Here is a 20,306-nt window from a genome sequence, read left to right on the forward strand (position 1 = left end):
TGATACTACTCAATAATGTCTTTAAAGAAAAGATATAGATTTTATAATATACCAATTTTCATGTAAGGTAAACATGAAGGAATGAAAATCAGCAGTTTGCTTCAATATAGTATTTTGTCTAGTAATTTATGGAATTACTGGAAAAAAAATAAAGGTACATAACAGTAACAAAGAATAGTGTGACTAATCCTGCCTCTCTCCAGCATCATGTGGCAAGTATTCTTCATCACATTGGATTTCTGCATCATCTCTAAATACAAATGAATGTGGTGTTTCCATTGCTTTCACCTCCATTACTTTCTGAAAAACAGTAAGAATGCAGTTTTACTATTGTAAAGATATAGTGTTTTTCACTTCCTCTTTTTTTTTATAGCTGTGTATGTAACCTCAGACATCTTACCTGGACATGTTGGTATCTCTGCTCTTTTACCTGTTTCTCTCAAACGGTATAGTGTATAATTGTTTCATTCTTATTTTGTGTTTGTATACAAAAAAAGGCTATATAAATACCGTATATGTTCACTAACTAGTCTAAAACAAGACACCTTCTTAGGCGTTCAGGTAAAATTGCAATCAGCAGTGTTTGATAGGCACAAGACTGATATCTATTCTGTTTTGAATGCGTGGTTAACAGTTTTGACAGCATCGTGTTAGCATTTGAACAACGTGCTGTAAATCCACAGTGTTGTGCACATTGTGGTTAAAGTCATGAGATCAGTGTGTAGAGTTTTGAAAACTGTGTTCAAGCAATGAGAAACAAACTAGAGTTTGGTCCACATGAACTGCTGCTGTGCAGACTGTAGTTAGAGTTCTGCACGTTACTCCAGTTGTGCCCACTGTCCTTCAGCAATCGAAAAAAATGTAATGAATGGTTTGTTGGACTGTTACTCTCCGCTGCTGTGGTGTTTGCCTGGAATGCCAATCTGCATACTTTCAACCCACATGATTCAACACATGCTGTCTCCTTTGAGGCCCTCCACAAACATATGCTCGCCAAATAACATATATGGCCTAGTTAGTGTACATTCCCTGGGCTCCCTCATACATTTGGCTTGACATGGAACATGCTGTAGCAACAAGTGCACTCTGTTTTAAGGCTGGAAATACCTTACAATATTATGGATCAGAATTGTGTGAAATATGACCAATACAGGTTGCAGCTAACATACATGTTTAATGCTAAGAGTAGCTTGATTCATCAGTGTTTATAAAGAAAATAACAAATGCATTTACTTTTTGGCTGACCTATTTCTTTTCTCTCTCCCTCTTGCACAAACACACACACACACACACAAGCTTCACATATTATTAGGTACACATGTCCCTGGAAAACACTATTTTGTGCTAAGCGGATTAATTTGGAACAGATCTAAACCGAACACTCAAAAACCACGCACGCACGCACGCACGCACGCACGCACGCACGCACGCACGCACGCACGCACGCACGCACGCACGCACGCACGTTGGCTAGGAACCCCACCCTCCGCATCATTTGCGAAGCAGATTTATCCTCTTCTAGAACTGAGATCAGTGTTGTTGTGGCTGCTGCATCCAGAAAAAAATCCCTTACTAATGTTTCCTGTTGCTTGCTTGTCCTACTTTAATTGGAAACGTATTACATTTATATTGATTAAAGTTGCATTTCCTTTGTTGGAGGGATTCCTACTGTAACAGTAGAGAGGAGCAGGATGTACCTACTAACATTTCCCAGATAGTGCCCATGCAATTTGTGATCCCACTTGACGTGCAGTTTTGTAGTCAGTAGTGCATGTATTATATTGGTGTACACAATGTAAAATATGACCATTAGAGCAGTACTGTGTTAATAATGACTGTGGCTGGCATTTAAACTTTGCTCCAGATTTATTCTTTTGTTAAAATTAGAGGAAAACTACTAAAACTGTTCAAAATCTTTGTACAGTGCAGTATGTGTTCATATTGCGAGCGATTTTATGTTATTCTTTTTCAGGAAGTTGCAAATACCTTGATACCTTGGGCTCATATCAGAAATTATAAAGTTCGGTTGTTTTTTTATTATCTGCTGCTGCTGTCTTTTTTGGTTGTTCCCTAAATCTAAGGCCACAGTACGCTCACACTAAGTCAGCTAAAATTGGAAATACATATTTTTCTCTGTTTTGTCTTTTTGTCCGCACTAATACTGAGCTTTTAAGAAACTCAAAGTCGGTGAATCTGAATATTCAGGCCTCAAGGTTTAGACTTCATTTACACATGACATAGGCATGTGATCCGTATCTAGTTTAGCCTGTCTGGATAAGGAAAAATGCATGCTAATCTAAGGCATACAAGCACTTGTGATCAGTATGTGACCATGCAGGCCACATCTGGAGGGCAGGCCACGTCTAGAGGTGGCCTGCTTGCCATCTGTTTTGAAAAGTCTGTCAGTACTGCAGTTCTGCCTAAATAATTTGCATATTGAGATCTGATCCCAATGCGGGCAGATTTGGGATAATGAGAAAGTTTAATAATACCAGGTATAAATGCAAAGGCCAGTGGATATGTTGTCATGATTAGAATCAGATTTAATGGAAACTTTTGTGCACAGGTTCAAAAAAGATGATGTTGTGCACATCCACGTAGTTGCTGGTGCAGGGCAAAATAATATTAAAATAAAGTGAGTGACTTTCACTTTATTTGAACGTAGGTGTACAGACAAAGAATTTGACTACAGTTTGTTGTTGCTCTTAATGTACAGTACTTACACAGAATAGACAGACAGAAATCAAAATAATGTATCCAGATTCAAACCGCACAGTTCAGAAAACTGGGGTCTTAGTGTGGACGTGGAAAACTGAGGTTCTCCAAAACTACCAGGTAGGAATCTGGTGCAGCGGAGCGCTTAAGTTAAGAGGAGACATTTCCCCTCAAACATTCTTTGTAAGCAGAGCAACTGGAGTAACCAGGCTGTGCCTGTCCCATAATGCACAATTATGGGGTTTTGCTGAACGAAAGAAGTGGAAAAAAAACGTGTTTACTGTAGGTTCTATGTGTATGTGTGAATGTATTTGATATCCATGTAGTCGTGTTGTGGTGTAGTATGTATTTATGTGACGCCTTTGTACACACAGGGGCAACACATTTGCTTGTGGACATTAAAGAATCTATTGAAAAAGAAAAGATTAGCCATTTTCATATTGCTTTGGTATTTTACTGTGGAAAAACTTTTCAGAAACGACCTAAAAACGCTAGTGTGGATACATGTTTCCGTATTTATCCTCCTCAGCGTGGTGTATTTCAGGGGAAGGACATCTGCATTTCCATTAGTGACCATTATTTAATTTAATGTATTTTTTTGTGATCAGTCTTTACTATGCACATTATTGTTGTATGCAGATGTGTATAAAGCTAAATGAGATTTTTCCTTACTCCTAACTTGAGAATTTGTTTTGAATGACTGCCCCGTGCTCTCCACTGATCTTGCAATAATCTGTCAAGATGAACTACTTTTAGATTTGAACTCAGTGGGTCAAGTTTTTTCAATTTCAGCTTTATAGTTGGATGTCATTGCCCATCAAAACATCCAAATGTCAACATCTGCTCTCGGAGATTTGAAAATGTTGGTTGCACATTGTACTCGGGGAGAGGCCAGAGGAATTTTGACTTTCAACAAGAGGGCCAATATATTAAAATGTTTAAACTGTGATTGTGGTATGTCAGCCCTTATTGAAACATAGTAACATTACTCATGGCTCTATTTACAAACTGAATTGTTTAAGTATTTATTACAAATTATCATTTTTATTTATACAATCTGAGATTATTAGCAGAGCTTGAATATTTTACATGCACTTTTTCTATATTAAGTTTTAGTTTTTTTTTTCTGGAGTGAATTACAACTACATTCTACAGTAACAGTCAAAGAAAGTTTGAAAAGTGTTTATCCACATGAATCAAACTCAACATGGACATACTGCAAGATTTCAATTCAGTCAAATTGCTGATTGTATCTTTAAAGTGGCCATTAAATGCTAATACAAGCTTTCTTTCTGATAGAAGGGATTATGTGTTGTGGGAATTTAGCAGGAGGATGCTATATGGTGTTAGACATGCACTGCTATTCATTACACTATGTGGTAAGAGGACAAGAAAAATGAGAAAATATCACTTATTAATGACATCACATATATTTTAACTGTGCCTTATCTGAATTAAACACGTTTCCCCTGCAGTAGGAGTAAAACAATGAGCAATTATTTTCATTATTTAGTTTGTAAGCACAGAATAATGCTCAGAGCGAAGCACTGTTTCTGTTATTTTCTGTAATTGTTATGTTGTAACTAATGATCTTCTCCCTTCTTTGTCAGGTGGCATCCCCTTTGTTCTGACTGGGGAACTGTTTGAACAATCCTACCGACCTGCCGCCTTCATGATTGCTGGCACAGTTAACTGGCTGGCCAACTTTGCTGTGGGTCTCCTGTTCCCATTTATTCAAGTAAGTTACCTTTACCTCCGTTTACAACGTCAACAGAGGCAAGTGACACACACACACACACACAAACACACAGAGTCATCAGCTGATTGCCAGCTAAACCAACCTAACACCAGGTTTGTCGCTTCAGCCTTTCACAGTCCATTAAAGTTGTCAGCCCCTCATTAATCCCTGCAGTGGCTGCTTGTTACACCATGTTGTCGACTGGTTGCCTGTTCTCCACCAGCACCTCCACCTCATTAGTCAACATACTTAATATTTCTGTAGTCCTATCACATTACATTATGTATTTTATATTATATGCAACTACTGAGCTCTAATGGTTGTCCTTGGAAGAGTCAGTGACTAATTTACAAGATTTTCACAATAATGGTATTAACTTAATGATAAGTGTGTCCTGACTGAACATGTGCTGTACATTTTGTTCCTTTTTAGTAAATTGAATATCAATACTGGATTATACAAAGCAAGCTGTTGCAGATGTCCTCTACTTAATCATACTTGTTAACCTAACCGTAAGGTAATATCCTCTCAGCTTTGGTGCAGAAGCTTTTGAATTCAGACCTGACCTAACAATCCAACACTTGGAAATGAAAACTCCAGTCCCACTTCCATTACTGTGAGCCAATGGGATCACCACTTCGGCTGGCAGAGCAGTGAGAAACAACAGTTAAACTATGAAGGGTGTTCCAATGGGCATTTGCTTTACATGGATTACAAAGCACAGTTTTTATTTCCCTTGTTAATGCGGCAATCTGTGAGATTTTCTCATCATAACTGAGATATTGGCAGTAAAACATACTGTAAAGGAGCACAACACAGAGATATTTGTAATGTGTTTCGTGGCTCTGCATTAAGTTTAGAAAATACCCCTTGTTATGTCACCAGGGTTTCTACCATTGAGGTGCATTATGGGAGATGTATGATATGGTGTTTTAGAGCTCATCTGTTGTAACTTATTGGAAGTGCAATGCTAAATCACTGGAGTCTCATATCTTGTCTACATCATATTACATGTTTCAGATGTGTTTTGCAACTCATTCTTTTCACCTCTTAGGCAGATTGATTTAGGTACCTGATTTTGTATTGTGTGCTTTGAGTGCCCAGCAGTACTGTGGCTGAACGGATCCAGTGTGCACACTGACTGTTGTGCTGCTGACATGCTGCTTTCGCTGCTTGGCCTTGTTAGCAAGATGTTACGGATGAAATGTGAGACATTGCAGGAAAGCTGAATACAAAGTATTATACACTTTCAAAGCCTCATAGGAGCTGTAGTCGTTGCTGCCAAAATAATAATAATTGTTGTTTATTTTGGTTGAAATAAGGAGGTGTTCAGGTGTTTTTCAGCTAGTACAGAAGTGGATATCTGGTTATCTTAAAATATAGACAGAAAACAAAACATTATAATGTTTTCTGTTTTACAAAAATACCTTTTAAATGACCACCTATAAGCAAATACACTGAGCAATGAAAAGCAGTGATGCAGAGGCTAACAGAAGTTGGCCAGGCGTTGGCGCTCTACTGTAGAATCCTTTAATCCTATTTACTTGTTACTTGATCTTTTTGTTAAAAATAATGAGCATCCTGAGAACTCCACTTTAGGGACTTTTTAAAGGAGTATAATAGGCAAATATAACAGTTTTTAGACAGAAGAGCCAATTAGTGTTTGACACTGGAATGCTTTACCAAGAAACTGCAGGGTCCTCTTTCAACTTCTAAAACCTGACTCATGCTCCTGGTGGCTTTACATCACTGCCTCCTCTCATTTTACCTCATTCATTTCTTTCCCTCTATGCCTCTCATTCTTTGGCCTCACAGCTTCTTTGGCTTTCCTACTTTAACTGTATATGTTTGCTAAAGCACCTTCCTAAGAAAACATAGTGTTTGCATAATTTAGAATTGGGTTTGGTGGTGTTAAAGGGACATTGGAGTCGTTAGTAATGGAATTGTTGTTGCCACTACAGTACAAAATATATAAAAGAGAAACACGCTAGTAAAAAAAAAAATACATAAAATAGTGCAGAGGTTCAATATAGGAATACAATATAACATATATAACAAATTCTAAATATAATACTGTGGTAGATTGGTGTATAGTAGTGATACAATGAATCAACTACTAAATATAGATGTAAACTGCAGTGTGTGCAGGTATAAACAGGTAGTAGAAGTAGTATAAAGTTGAAGTGTACCAATGCAGTGTGAGTAAAGTGTCAAGTGATGAGTTTAAGAGTTGAGGAGCTCAAAAGTTCAGCAGTCTTATGGCCTGTGGGATGAGCCTGAGCCTGGTGGTGTGGGACCGGATGCTGCGGTACCGTCTGTCAGACGGCAGAAGGCAGAGCCGCTTGTGGCTGGGGTGATAGGGGTCTGATGATCTTATTTTCCTTGGTCCTGCATCGCTGGATGTAGCGGTTTTCACTTTTCATTCAGCAATTCACTCATAGGTTGTGTCTGAAATCACTCCCAGTTTGCTATACTGTATAATTCACTATAACTACTGTCCGCTATTTTATTTCATTGTCTGAATTCTGACTGAAATTTAGTGCACTCAAAAATTTCTACTGCAGAGCTAAACAAAAGTAGTTCATGTGGCATGTACTCTACTTTTTACTAACAAACCCACAGTGAACATTTTTATAGAAAATGACCAGTGTGTGACTATGTGTCACTACACAGATTATGATGTTTCATAAGTGTCCCAAATTTCAATGTCCTGCTCACTATAGAGTAAATTATTCAGTCTCTATTTGCTGTTTGTAGGGACTAGTGAATGAGTGAGTCCTAAAAGTAGCTGGAATCAATATAATCAATCAATGAAAATATATTTATCAGGAAGTGATTTATTGAGTGTCGGTGTAATTATCACACAATAACTAAAGCCAGTACACACTTGTCTATGATGTAAGAATGATGGTAAGATGTTTGATCTTATGTTTAAAATTAGTAATGTATCGGTATCCCTATGCCACAGCAGTTGTTGTGCCACTGATGGCCAGACCTGTCTGATGTAGTGTGCAGTTTTCCACTTGTTCTACAGGACTTAATCCCCCCTCCAGGTAAATGTCCTGAGTCCCTTAAAGGTGAATTATACTAGCCGCATCCAAGATGGCACACGCCGTCGTGACATCAAAATGACGTAATATCCTGCCGAGCAAAGGTTGCGCACGGATCTTTTTTTTTTCAGCAGCGCGCGAAAAAGCGGAAACAGGTGGCCTGAACAAGTTTGCCGACAACCGGATGCCAGGACTCTCAGAGTGACTGTAAGTCTCTCATGTAAACTTACTGGGTTAAGATGAGCTCTTTTATGGTGAATGAAAGGCTTGATCTGACGAAGTAGGTCATCGAATCAAATCGAAGCATTGATGGCAATGCTGCTGTCAGTTCTGCCGTTGTTTATCTTTTTCTTCTTCTTCTTCTAGTCCGTAGAAAGAGCAACGTCGGTAGCCTTTGCTCATTAGCGCCACCGCTGTTCAGGAGAAGACTGCAACTAGTGTCGCAAGCACCAGCGCAGGTATAAATAGTCATGGCTATTTCATGACGTGAAATAGCATCACATATGCGCGCGCCAGCTGGGCTGCAGTTACTGTAAAATACACTTTAGTCTTCTTATTCCATTAATTGTCCCCAGGCCTCTGCTAAGCTTTTGCATTTGATAATGTGACAAAACATTAAAGAACACTGAGAAAAAGACATAGTTGTTTATAGTTTATTCATTGCCTCCTTGTAGTCTTATCAGTTAGATTCCAAACCATGTAGAGCAGGGGTGTAAAACTCAATTTCACTAAGGGCTGCACTGGAAAAAGAGAATCACATCAAGGGCCAGACATGTATAGTTTATTGACTTGCTTTTATTTCATTGAAAAAGTAAAATATCTTTGACTCAATTATTGCACGTCTGATATAGTCTTCTTACTTACAGTTTGGTCCACATAAAGCCCTGAAAAAGTCAGCAAAAACATTCCAAAGCCATCCTAGAATTTAGAAAATCAAGCAAAACAATGATTACATTTTCTAAGTAGGCTACCTCTTTCACAGCATGAATATGCAAACTCTTTGGTTCTGTGGGAATTTCTCAAAGTTGGCAAATTTTCCAAATTCTGCTTTGAGTGTTGCGTAATTGCAAGTTGAAAACCAGTTTCCCATGTTTTTGTTTTGGCACACAACTAGGTGCGCCAAAATTTATTGTGAACCTAAATTGATATGCGGGCCGGATCAGAATTTGCAAGGGGCCGGATTTGGCCCACGGGCCTTGAGTTTGACACGTGATGTAGAGTATAAACATGAGTAGAATCTGAAACAAGTACAAGGTAGGGAACTGCTGCCTTGTTGAAATTAATTCAGCATCTATAGGAGATAGGGACCGCTCCCATATTGCTGCCCTCCCAGGCCAACCTATCCAGATAAGCTGCGTTTTCATCAAACACTTTCGGTATAGTACCTTTAGAACCATAGTTAACCTGTACGGACATGTACCTAAACACTAGATCTGTTTTGCGTTTGCAGGAGGGGTTGTTACCGGATGGTAAAAGCTGTGGACAGCCATGTACTGAGAAACGAGCTGAAAAAACTTTTTTTTCCCTTACTGCTCCATTCAGCTCTTGCGGTATTTCCTTTTCACTGATGATTCAGAGGAACATCTGCAACAATCACTGAGTGCAGTGTTTCTAGCTCCACCTTTTTTAATCAGATCAGTGTGCTGGGTACCACAACAGAGGGGTAACAGGAAAAAAACAGGACGGAATGGAGCGGTTCTATTGGTACCATTTTGACAATGGAAACAAAAAAATAGCCATTCTAATATGTAACAAACTGAACTGAACAGGACTGCTTGGTTGAAACGAGGCTATAGCCAACCCCAAAGAGAGTAAGTACCCTTTTTAATCTGCAATGAGTCTGAGGGGTCAGATGTCCTGTATAGACACCCCATTTTAACAAGGCCTGTGATGCCCCGTCTAGAGTAGGATCTGTGGCCCATGATGACATTCACCCCTTTACACTTTTAAGCCAAAACTGTCCTCCATAAACAAGTGGGAGAGACACTGAGCTTAGCCTTTCTAGGGGCAGACTATGATCAGTGAGAGTAAAGCTAAGTTCCCACTACAAGAGTTGCTAGGTCGCTGTAAATTTCACACTACAAAACTTGCTGTTGTGACCTGCGACTGGAACTGGCACACTACTAGATCTTTCACCAGAAGGAAAGAAAGATCAGACAGAGTGCTTTTAGGGACTGTTGTGGTTGGCACACTTGTTCACAAAATAGCTTGTTTCCACATGTCTTTATTATTTATAGCCTGCTTTCTCTAGGTGCAACAACAACTTCGATCCGTGCTGCAAATGCAACACACAGTAAAGTTCCAAGCCACTCCTCCACCCTCGTTTCCCCTCAGCCCCCTCTCATTGGCTGGAGCTCCCCGGCAGAGTCCGCGACAACTCCAGATATTCAGCCTGCTAGATATCTATGATGTGTCTGCGAGGCACCAGTGAGCCTCTTGTCTTGCGTTTTGGAACAATTCACACATCATGCTCGAACGTGAGCACCGAGCCAAAGCCGATTTGCCTCCAATCTGAGGCACAATAGACAGACAGAAGTTAATTTACATTTCACTTAAAAAGATCAATGAGATTAGTGAGGCACCACAAGCTCTATTGACATGCAGAGATGGGAGGAAGTCATCACCGTGGGCAGGCTTAGCATGCAGGCACATCCCGGACAACTCTGAGACAATTTGCATTTTTCCGGCCAGCGCCAGCAGCAAAACTGTCTTCAGCAACAACACTTTCTAAAAAAGAATGTTGAATGAAGGTGTCCAACAACAAGGTCGGATCCCACATCAGTACCTGTGGGGTTAGATAATATGAGTCTGTGATGCCCCGCTACATGGAGGAAAAGTTGTCCATAGTGGCTTGCACCCACAGTATCTATACCGAACCTGGCTGATAGCCTGTGGGTTCAGAGGATTCACCCTGAACAGGAGGTCTGCCCCCGGGTTCCTGCAGATACAGTATGTGCTGCTCCACACTTTAAACCTGTGTTCATGCTCCTCAGGGTGATGTAACCGATTGTTGGATTTTATTTTTCTTCTAAATCTGGGAATTTATTTGCATGATTACTGAATCAAAATGTGTGACAATCAGACTGAACATCTTGAGGCACTGGTGCATAATCAGCAGCTCATCTGTGTTTTATCCTTATTTTTCTATTCACTTTCTATTATTATAAGCATGTTCTGAGCTGTGTGTGTCACAAGAGAACCTTGTTTACAATACCCTGCAGTGAACAGTGTCTTTATGTGGCACTTTTGGAACACACAAAATCAATGAGCCTCACCTGGTCTCAACAAAATATGACAACTGAAAACCCACCAGCAGCTCTGCCGTGTCTCTTTATTGCTGCGCTCAGACTCGACTCTGAAGACCACAGATCATCATTTCTACTGGCATGTCAAGCCAAAAAGAGAACAGGATATTCTATCACATTCAATTGTGAAATCCTGTGTGGTTTCAGAGCCATCTGGTTGACTGCAGTGTGCTACTGTGTACCACATATAGATTTGGATGCAGTCAGAGATTTGTTTCACAATCACAAAGTTCCAGGATCAGTCAATTTTACAGTTCAATTTTGAATGCTGCAGTGAGGTAGCGCACCATAACTCCTAACTGGCGAATATTGCCTGAAGAAAGATTTATTTTTCATTAATAATTCCTATACGTTGTGCCTTTTATTTACTGTATTTCCAGAACATTGCAAATCCCTCAGGCCCTATATGCTATAACTCAATATCATGTTGCCATTTCAGTTACCTCAATAAATGCCCCGTTTTTTTTTTGTATTATTGATGAGCATGACATTGGTGTACTTGACCCATTAAGTGCTGCCTCATGAGAGAAACTAAAACAATTTTTCTTTTTAGTAAGCTACTGTAAATTAATTAGACGAGCCGTGGAGAACAACAGAAGAAGGAACTTTGTGCAAATGCAACGTGAAGGAATTACTAGCACAATGTGTAGACAACATAATGAGCCTGATATACATTTGCTCGTTACTGGTTTCATTGGGATGAAGAAGAGATAAAGGAGTTTTGCTGGGTGGGTGCGTGGGGGGGAGTGCACCATAGCTTTTATGTGTATCTGTCTCTCCTCTGCCTTGTGCTTCATTTCCCTCTCTTAAATGTTTTATAGCCGTCTTTAATGTCTCGGCAGGCATCCTCAATGAGGTCCTTTTTCATCCTTACTACACCAAGTTGGAGCCAACTGGCTGTGGTGTACTTTGACGCTTCAATAATCATCTTTCACAGATCTGTTTTTTTTCTGCTGTCAAATCTTTACGTTAATCTCGGCCAAGAGGTGATGATGGGTCACAAACGTGTAAAATCTATCGAATGAATCATCACTTTTTACACTAAATTTGACGTTTTTGTGGATACCTTGACCTAAAGTATACATCAGCTCTATCAGTTTAAGTACATTCTACCATACACAAGCATATTGGGGTTGTTATTGAATTGCAGGAATGAGAAATCAATGTGACATTTTACTTTGAAATGGTGAAGTCTAGCTCTTTATTTTACTGCCCACGCACTTGTACAACAGCCCTCTGTTCTTTTTAAGTCTCCATTCTCTCGCGTCCTCCTCCTCTGCTGTTCCTGCACAGTACAATCACATCTTTCTCCCAAAGCTAAGTTGACTTTATTGGCTGTTCCTTTGACCTCTTTTACATGTGTACATCTCCACAATTGTATTTTTATTTTTAACAGATCAAACATTGTGACTGTCCTCCCCCAAAAACCATCCCATAAGTCTTTGTACAAGCATCTTATTGCAACCCATATTTACATTATAGTAGCGGAGGCCTCTACTGGGCGTAGTATTGATGACGGGAATGAAGGAGGTCAGGTGACGCCAAAGTCTGTGTAGGGAGGAGGTCAGGGAGGATGGACGGGTCATACAAACAGGACTTTCACCCAGGAGACGGCTGTTCGTGTTGACTTATTTTAACTTTAACGTACATAACGTTACCTTTTAGTTATGTCACGTTTGAAACTACGTCACATAGTTACGTATGTAAGATAAGTGACTTAACAAACATACTTAATTTAACTTAAATCAAACCACAATATTTTCCTAAACCTAATCAAGTAGTTTTGTTGCCTAAATCTGATCAAACTGTGACAGTGTTAACTATGTGTTTAAAAACTGTGACTGTTACGTTTAGGTATGAGGATGTATTGATCTGCTGCCATAGTGACGCTGATTTAGGAAACACTCCTGTTAGTAGTATTGCAGGGTAGGAACAAACAACCTGTGTGGTTGTATGGGCTGGAGGGCTTGTTGCAATCTCCCAATGTCCCAAAAAAGTAGCTTGGTGTGTGAGGTGTGTGCGTTTTAAATCAAATGTTATTAAAAGATTAACTGCCTCCTTTGCAGTTTCCATGTTTATCTTAGGGTTTTGTTCTCTTTGTGCTGCCCTAATACTTTTATATGAATGTAGGTGTGGCTAAATGTGTTGCTATAGTTTCTGTTCTCAGGGTGTAACCTGCAATGACAAGTCTTTTTTGGCCACTTCGGGGCAGTAGAAACTAGCTGTGAACACAACGCTGACATATTTTCACTCCGTCTAACTTTTGGTCTGGGCAGGTAGAGTACAATGGTTTTTTAAGGGTTTTTTGTTGGCTAGAGCTTCCTGCTACTGTCAAAAAGTAGGCTGATGAGAGTGGTAGAAGTGAATCAAAACAGTAAAGTTTAGGGCTATCAAACCAAATCATTGAGCTGAAAGATGCTAAAACGCATGAACGAGCTGAGGAGAACTGCAGAGTCAGCTGATAATTCTCTCTAGGTTCATCACTACGAACGACCTCTTTCACATACAAATACTGTAGTTACATCCATTGTTAATATCCCTTCATTTAAGCAATGATAAAACAGCACATCCCATTATGAAGAAAAACTTCTTAACAAAACACAATGTGCCATTATCTGGAAACTGTCTAAAAAAGTCTTAGGGAAACGATAAAAAAAGGCAATTAGACCATCATTGTTACCTATCTACAGGACAGAAGATAGAATTTTATATATTCAATATTATATTATGAGCGAAGTTCTACTATCTGCCTTATGATTGCCCTCTGTGCCGAGGACATAGTTTAGCTCTGCTTTTTATAGACGCACCACTTTGCCCTCGGTCATAATGTCCCACTTGTCCCTCATTAGATCCTAATGGCATTTGACATTTCAATCTTCGTGAGCAGAAAAAATATTGATATGTACGCTGTAGTTCATGCCCTTTAAATCCTAGAGTTATCTCAACTTATCCAAGCACTGCTTCACTTTTCCATTCTGGCATTCCTTTGCATAGAGACACGGGGGCTTGTTTTTAGCTGCTTACAAACAATAAGTTACTGTTAATGGAAGTACCTGGTGCAGGTTGAGAGGTTTTGCTTAAGGCTTTCATCTTTCAGAGAGAATTGTTTTGCATACCACAACAAAACACTATACAGGGGATATAGCATCTTCATATGATTAACTTTATGATTGAATGAATAAGGTACACACATTTTCTTGATATTGAAGCATGGCTTATTACATACATGATCATAATTCCAATATTGGGAACAAACTTGGAGTATAATTCTTTGATGAAAAGTAATTTGTCCTTGAATACTCCTCCCAAAACATTGGCTGACTTAAACTTGATGCAAGAAAGCATTCATGCTTCAAAGCGCTGAGAGGCAGGACAGGTAATACCTGTGGATCTACACATATCCATATTTAGTACTGAGGAACCAGACAACATTATGGAATCCAATGCGTGAAGAATTATAGTGGGTGTGTTGGTGCGTTCACCTACTTTTATTAACCACACAGGATTCTTGACAGACAGTAATGTTACAGGAAGCCCAATATGTGTCATTTCATGATTGCTGTTCCTGTATCTTCTCTTACTGCAAGGAAATTGTTTAATCCAGAGGCTATTGACATTTTGTGGCCTTATCTGCCTCTTAAGTCTTGTATTGGATTTTTGAAATATTCCTTTCTGCCTATAATGAGTCTGACCTCTAATAATAGATGCAGGCATTTAGCCCCAGTTATTCATCAGGACTTCTGCAAGCAGGATTCAGTTACAGTCACACTCTGCTAAAGCTAAGCACAAACGACATGAGCACAGGACGTAACCTTGTTAAGTTCCGAAAACAGGATCAGTGACTCAGAAATTCATTAACATATCACTGTGCTGTATCCAACAATAAAACTAATGTGACGGAACTATACAGGAAATTCTAATAACGTTATATTATAGTACATTTATCTCCTTTACAGCATGACTTATGAGGTGATGTCTCATTTCTGTTCTTGCACAAGTGCACATGCAGTTTTCAGATTACAGCTCATTTGATTAAATGTCATACTACTCCTACTGCTGCAGCTGAATACCACATATTGTCATAAAAAAAATACTGAACCACTATAAATGACCAAGCGGCAACCTCCGGGCCTGAAAAGTGAAGCCACTGTGGAAGTGCCTTAAACCTGCATTCTTTCTACTTTCCAACCTGGGGCGACTCCACTGGTTGCAAAAAGAGAATGAGAAAATGACTCTACTTCTCACTTAATTTATTACTTTAATAAACGTTTTGCCAATGAGTTTATGGTCTCAATCGCTAGTTTCAAGTCTTCTTAGCACGATGTTCAATTAGTAAATTATGGTCCCATTTATTTTAAAATAGATAGGGTAGGATAATGCAGGGTATGCATCACCTTGTGATTGACAAGTTGCTTCTACAGCGGTGTCCTTGGTTTCTAAGTCAGATCCACCACTCAATCTTCCCCTGCTCCAGGGCAAATGTGATCACTTCTGGCTCCAAAAAACAGAAATGGCTAGAGCCAAAATGCCAAACTCAAGGCTTCAAAACGACAACAAACCAATGGGTGACGTTGCAGTGGCTACATCCACTTATTTTATACAGTCTATGTAAATTATGTTAGTTACACTTTCTCTAGTCACATCTCCACAGTGCTGCGGAGGAAGGTCTGGCTAAAACAAACAACATTCAGGGATAGGAGAAAAACTTGCTCTGGTTTATTGGCATTTCTTTAAACCAATCGCAATCTTCTTGGGCGGCGCTAAGCGCCGGACGCACGCCATGCCTCTGCAAAATAGCCTTGGGAAAGAACTTGTTTTGGTGGAACGTGCAGTTTGGGAGGCAAACTCTGGAGTTAAAATGGCTGTTGAGTGTGTGATGAGAATTTTACTCAAAAAAAAGATCAATTTAATTTGGTTGTCAGTTCTAGCTTGGAGGATGTTTTTCGAATCGACCCAGAGTTTAGAATGCCAACACAAAAGAAAGAGGAAGGTGAGATCCGGCCGAAAATGAGGGACATCCGGCAGAACATCTTGTGGCAGCGGAACAATCCCATAAATGAAAACGTCATGAATATAGACTATACTTTCTTAAACTGCAGATACAGTTTAGGACATGGTCATGGTGAACAAAACATTAAAAAGGTGTCATTAGGTTGGGGAAAGGACTTGCACATAGTTGAGGGATTAACTATTATGCATCATTCCACTCAAAGACAGACATGCATGCATGCAGGCTTTGTTACTCTTGCTGTAACTTGAAGGACATGTTCATAGAGAGAAACAAGAGTTAGACAAAAGTCAGTCCAGAAGTTTGAGATCAGAGTGAACCTTTGCTTGCGGCATGCTGGACATTGTACTGATGTTGGGTTGACCTTCCGTCAAATGTTTTTTGCCTGTTTTCTCTGCAGCCCCTGCAGACAAACCTAATTTTGTCCTTTCAGCCAGCTGCAGCAGTGTGTCATGCGTGGGAGGAAAAGAGTGAACCAAAGTAACTTAAAAGGGCATATCAAATACACAGATAGTGGTTTATTAGAGGAGGAGGTTATTCTAAAGGATCATTTAATTGTTGAAGATGAAACAGAAACAGGGTACAAATGTATATAAAGAAAACAAGGGCAAAACATACCAGTACTTAGGTTTCCTGAATGTTATGGGTTAGCTCCCCAATGTTCACAGAAGGAAAGTATGTGCAATTTCTTTAAATCTCAGGTGTCAAGATACAAACACTTAAGGTACCCTGTGGACTTTTTGACCACTAGTAGTGCTGCAGAACAATGTTTTGATGATCATGTCCTTTTAATGTTTTTAATATCTTTGCTACCCTAGAGCCATGTCACTAGTGTAGCTAAAAACTAAAATTAAAAAAAGACTTATTTCATATCCAGCTAATTCAGTAGGCACACTGTCATTTATCAATACACAGCAAAAGATGCCAAACAGAAAACTAAGTATACCTGATATAGTCACTTTTCCAGTGAAAAAACACAAAACACACTCATAAATTGAAATTTGTTATGCAGTATTGAATTAAGGCAAAGTTCACCAATACAGCATTATTATTATTATTTTTACATTATGTTGCTTTGTTCAAATTGTACGATTTTGCCCAATATTTAACAATTCCTGGAAAGTCATGTCATTGAATCCCTCCACAAGTTTATTTCTTAATACAAATGTAAGTGAGGCATCCTGTTTTCAACTATATAGATACATATCTGTTGCCAGAAAGGTGTTGTTCCATAACAAGACCTTTCTGGCAACAGATATGTTATAACTTTGACACTGTAGTGTATTTGGTAGCTGATGCACTGTTTCTTGATTATAAAGGTTTATTTACAACAAGGAATTCAGCATTGATTTACAAGCTCTGAAGAGCCCGGAGAGGACCAGTTTCCAGATTTTCCAATGGTCCTCTGACTTTCTTTGTTTGAACATGGTATATATGTACTATGCTTTGGGTAACATAAGGTGGGGGTTGGATCAATAATTGACCAACGGCTACAAGCCAACTGGCCTTCTTTCTCCATCTTGGGGTCTCCACTGATAACACTTTCCAGATGTTTCCAGAGAGGTGTCCTCTGAAAGTAGGCTAAAGTTCATCACTTCTAGCTACATATAGATAGCTCAGATATGGCCTTAATACAAGTTATAGAATGATCAGATAAAATAGTATGACAATACACCTCAACACATTTACAGAAATGTGTTGAACTCCACTGGTTTCAACATGTCAGAGACATATGGGGCCTTTCCCATTTCTCAAATTTGTACCTACTCAATCCTCGATCCTCTGGCTTGTGACCCGGACGTTATTCTCAGTTGAAGGACGTCCCAGTTCCTAAAATGCACATTGAGGAGCGAGGATTGAGGAGCGAGGTGGCTCCCTGGAGGAGCTATAATCGTGGAATACGCCGAAATATCCTCTGCGGAAGTCTTTTCACCTGTGGCATGTAAAACAAAGAGGTGTGACAGAGAGAGCAAGAGAGGAGAAGAGGTAGAGAGAGATGAAAAAAGGGATGGAGAGTTAACAGACAGGGATGGGCAGTGAAGTGTCCATTCGGGTCTCTTAAATTGGAGAAAATAACTCATTCAGGTGGGTGGAGGGTGGATGATTTTAAGCCTATATGCAGATTCGGATGAAGAGCCGATCCACGCAATAATAATAGATAAGATAGGGTGTTTGTGTGTATATAATATAGCCTGCTGTATAAGTATATAGTTCTTTTCATACAAACATTTGTAGTGTTTTACACTAAAATAGCCTATGAAGGCTATATATAGCCTATTTACTGTATGTAGCCTATATTATAAAATGTTTTAAACAACCAATAAAAATATACGACATCTGTACATTCTTAACATATACGCTGTGAACTGAATTCAAAGTAAATAGGCTATAAAAGTTGTCTTAACACTGTTTTGTTCGTCTGACAGAGATCATAAAATACAGCGTATGACAAAACATTGAAGAGCTGATGCAGCTGTGCCGCACGTCATATTTAATTGACGTCACTTTTAAATGACGGCTCTGAGGTATGGGATTAGTTTTGTGACTTTAATTCCAAGCAAAACTTCTCAAGTATCAAACAAAAAACACTAACTCAAGCAAAAAAATTGTCACCTCAAAGGTAAAACTTAAAACTTGCAAACAAAACATTTGTGTAGTTGTAAACTATTGGTCTTTTATTTGTTTGATTTTATGTATTTTTGTTTCCAGTTCCCTCTACTTCTTTCTCAATGATCAGTCTTTTGCTCTCTCCATCACGTTTGCAGTCATGCATGGACTAGTTTTTCAGCGTCATTTTGAGACAGGATATTCTTAATTTTGGCAATGTTACGAAGATGAAAAAAGGCTGTTCTTGAGGTTTGTTTTAGATAGGCATTAAAGGATATATCCTGATCAAAAATAACTCCTAAATTTCTGACAGTAGTGCTGGAGGCCAGGGCAATACCATCCAGAGTAGCTATGTCTTTAGATAATGAGGTTCTGAGGTGTTTAGGTCCCAGTACAATAACTTCAATTTTGTTACAGTTTAACATCAGAAAATTATAGGTCATCCAGGATTTTATATCTTTAATGCACGCTTGAAATTTAGCTAGCTGACTGGTTTTGTCTGGTTTGATTGACAAGTATAATTGGGTGTCATCCGCATAACAGTGAAAGTTAATTGAGTATTTCCTAATAATATTGCCTAGAGGAAGCATATATAAGGAGAATAGAATTGGTCCAAGCACTGAGCGTTGAGGAACCCCATGGCTAACTTTATCGTACTTGGAGGATTTATCATTAACATTAACAAATTGAGATTGATCAGAGAAATAGGACTTAAACCAGCTTAGAGCAATTCCTTTAATGCCAACTAAGTGTTCCAATCTCTGTAACAGGATTGAATGGTCAATAGTGTCAAATGCAGCACTGAGATCTAGTAAAACAAGTATGGAGACAAGTCCTTTGTCTGCAGCAGTTAAAAGGTCGTTAGTAATTTTCACCAGTGCCGTCTCTGTGCTATGATGCTTTCTAAATCCTGATTGAAAGTCTTCAAATAAGCTGTTGCTATGGAGAAAATCACATAACTGATTAGCAACCACCTTCTCAAGGATCTTGGAGAGAAAGGGAAGGTTAGATATAGGTCTATAGTTTGCTAAGACCTCACGATCGAGGGTGGTTTTTTTTCAGAAGAGGTTTTATCACAGCTACTTTAAATGACTGCGGTACATAACCTGTTAATAGAGACATATTGATCATATCTAGTAATGAAGTGTTTACCACGGGTAACGCTTCTTTGAATAATCTCGTTGGGATGGGGTCTAAGAGACAGGTAGATGGCTTAGCTGAGGATATCTTTAACATTAATTGTTGAAGGTCTATAGGATAAAAGCTCAGTCTAAGTATATGTCGAGACTAGACGTTATTTCTAGCGACTCTGCGTTTAAAGGTGAACCGTTAGAAGTTGAGGGCAAAAGGTGACAGATTTTATCTCTAATTGTTGTAATTTTATCATTAAAGAAGCTCATGAAGTCATCACTACTCAGAGCTAGAGGAATAGATGGCTCAGTGGAGCTGTGGCTATCTGTCAGAAAATGAAAAGAAACCTTGGGTTGTTCTTGTTTTTGTTAGTGATGAGTAATAGTCTGATCTGGCCTTTCTTAGGGCCTTCCTATAGGTTTTGAGACTTTCTTGCCAATCCAAACGGGATTCTTCCACTTTTGTGGAACGCCACTTACATTCGAGGTTTGGTGAGATTTGATTTAATTTGCGAGTTTGGGAGTTATACCAAGGTGCTAATTTCCTTTGCTTCATCATCGTCTTTTTCAGGGGAGCAACGGAGTCTAAGGTCGTCCGTAGGCAAGTCGTAGCACCGTCTACAAATGTATCAATTTGAGAGGGACTGAGGTTAACATAGAGGTCCTCTGTTATGTTAAGGCATGACATAGAGTCGAATGCTGTTGGAATATCTTCTTTAAATTTAGCTATAGCACTGTCAGATAGGCATCTGG

At 39.2% G+C, this 20,306-nt stretch overlaps 1 protein-coding gene across 2 annotated transcripts in view; it reads left to right on the forward strand.

Annotated features, from left to right (window-relative positions):
- Positions 1-20,306, forward strand: part of slc2a9l2 (solute carrier family 2 member 9, like 2) — a 96,056-nt gene that overhangs the window by 65,145 nt on the left and 10,605 nt on the right. For both annotated transcript variants that reach the window (XM_028575242.1, XM_028575243.1), the window contains exon 11: positions 4,326-4,453. In XM_028575242.1, coding sequence (XP_028431043.1) covers positions 4,326-4,453 — 128 coding nt within the window. The remainder of the gene's footprint in view (positions 1-4,325; positions 4,454-20,306) is intronic.

This window comes from Perca flavescens, chromosome 4 (assembly GCF_004354835.1).
Source record: "Perca flavescens isolate YP-PL-M2 chromosome 4, PFLA_1.0, whole genome shotgun sequence".
NCBI classification, from domain to species: Eukaryota; Metazoa; Chordata; class Actinopteri; order Perciformes; family Percidae; genus Perca; species Perca flavescens.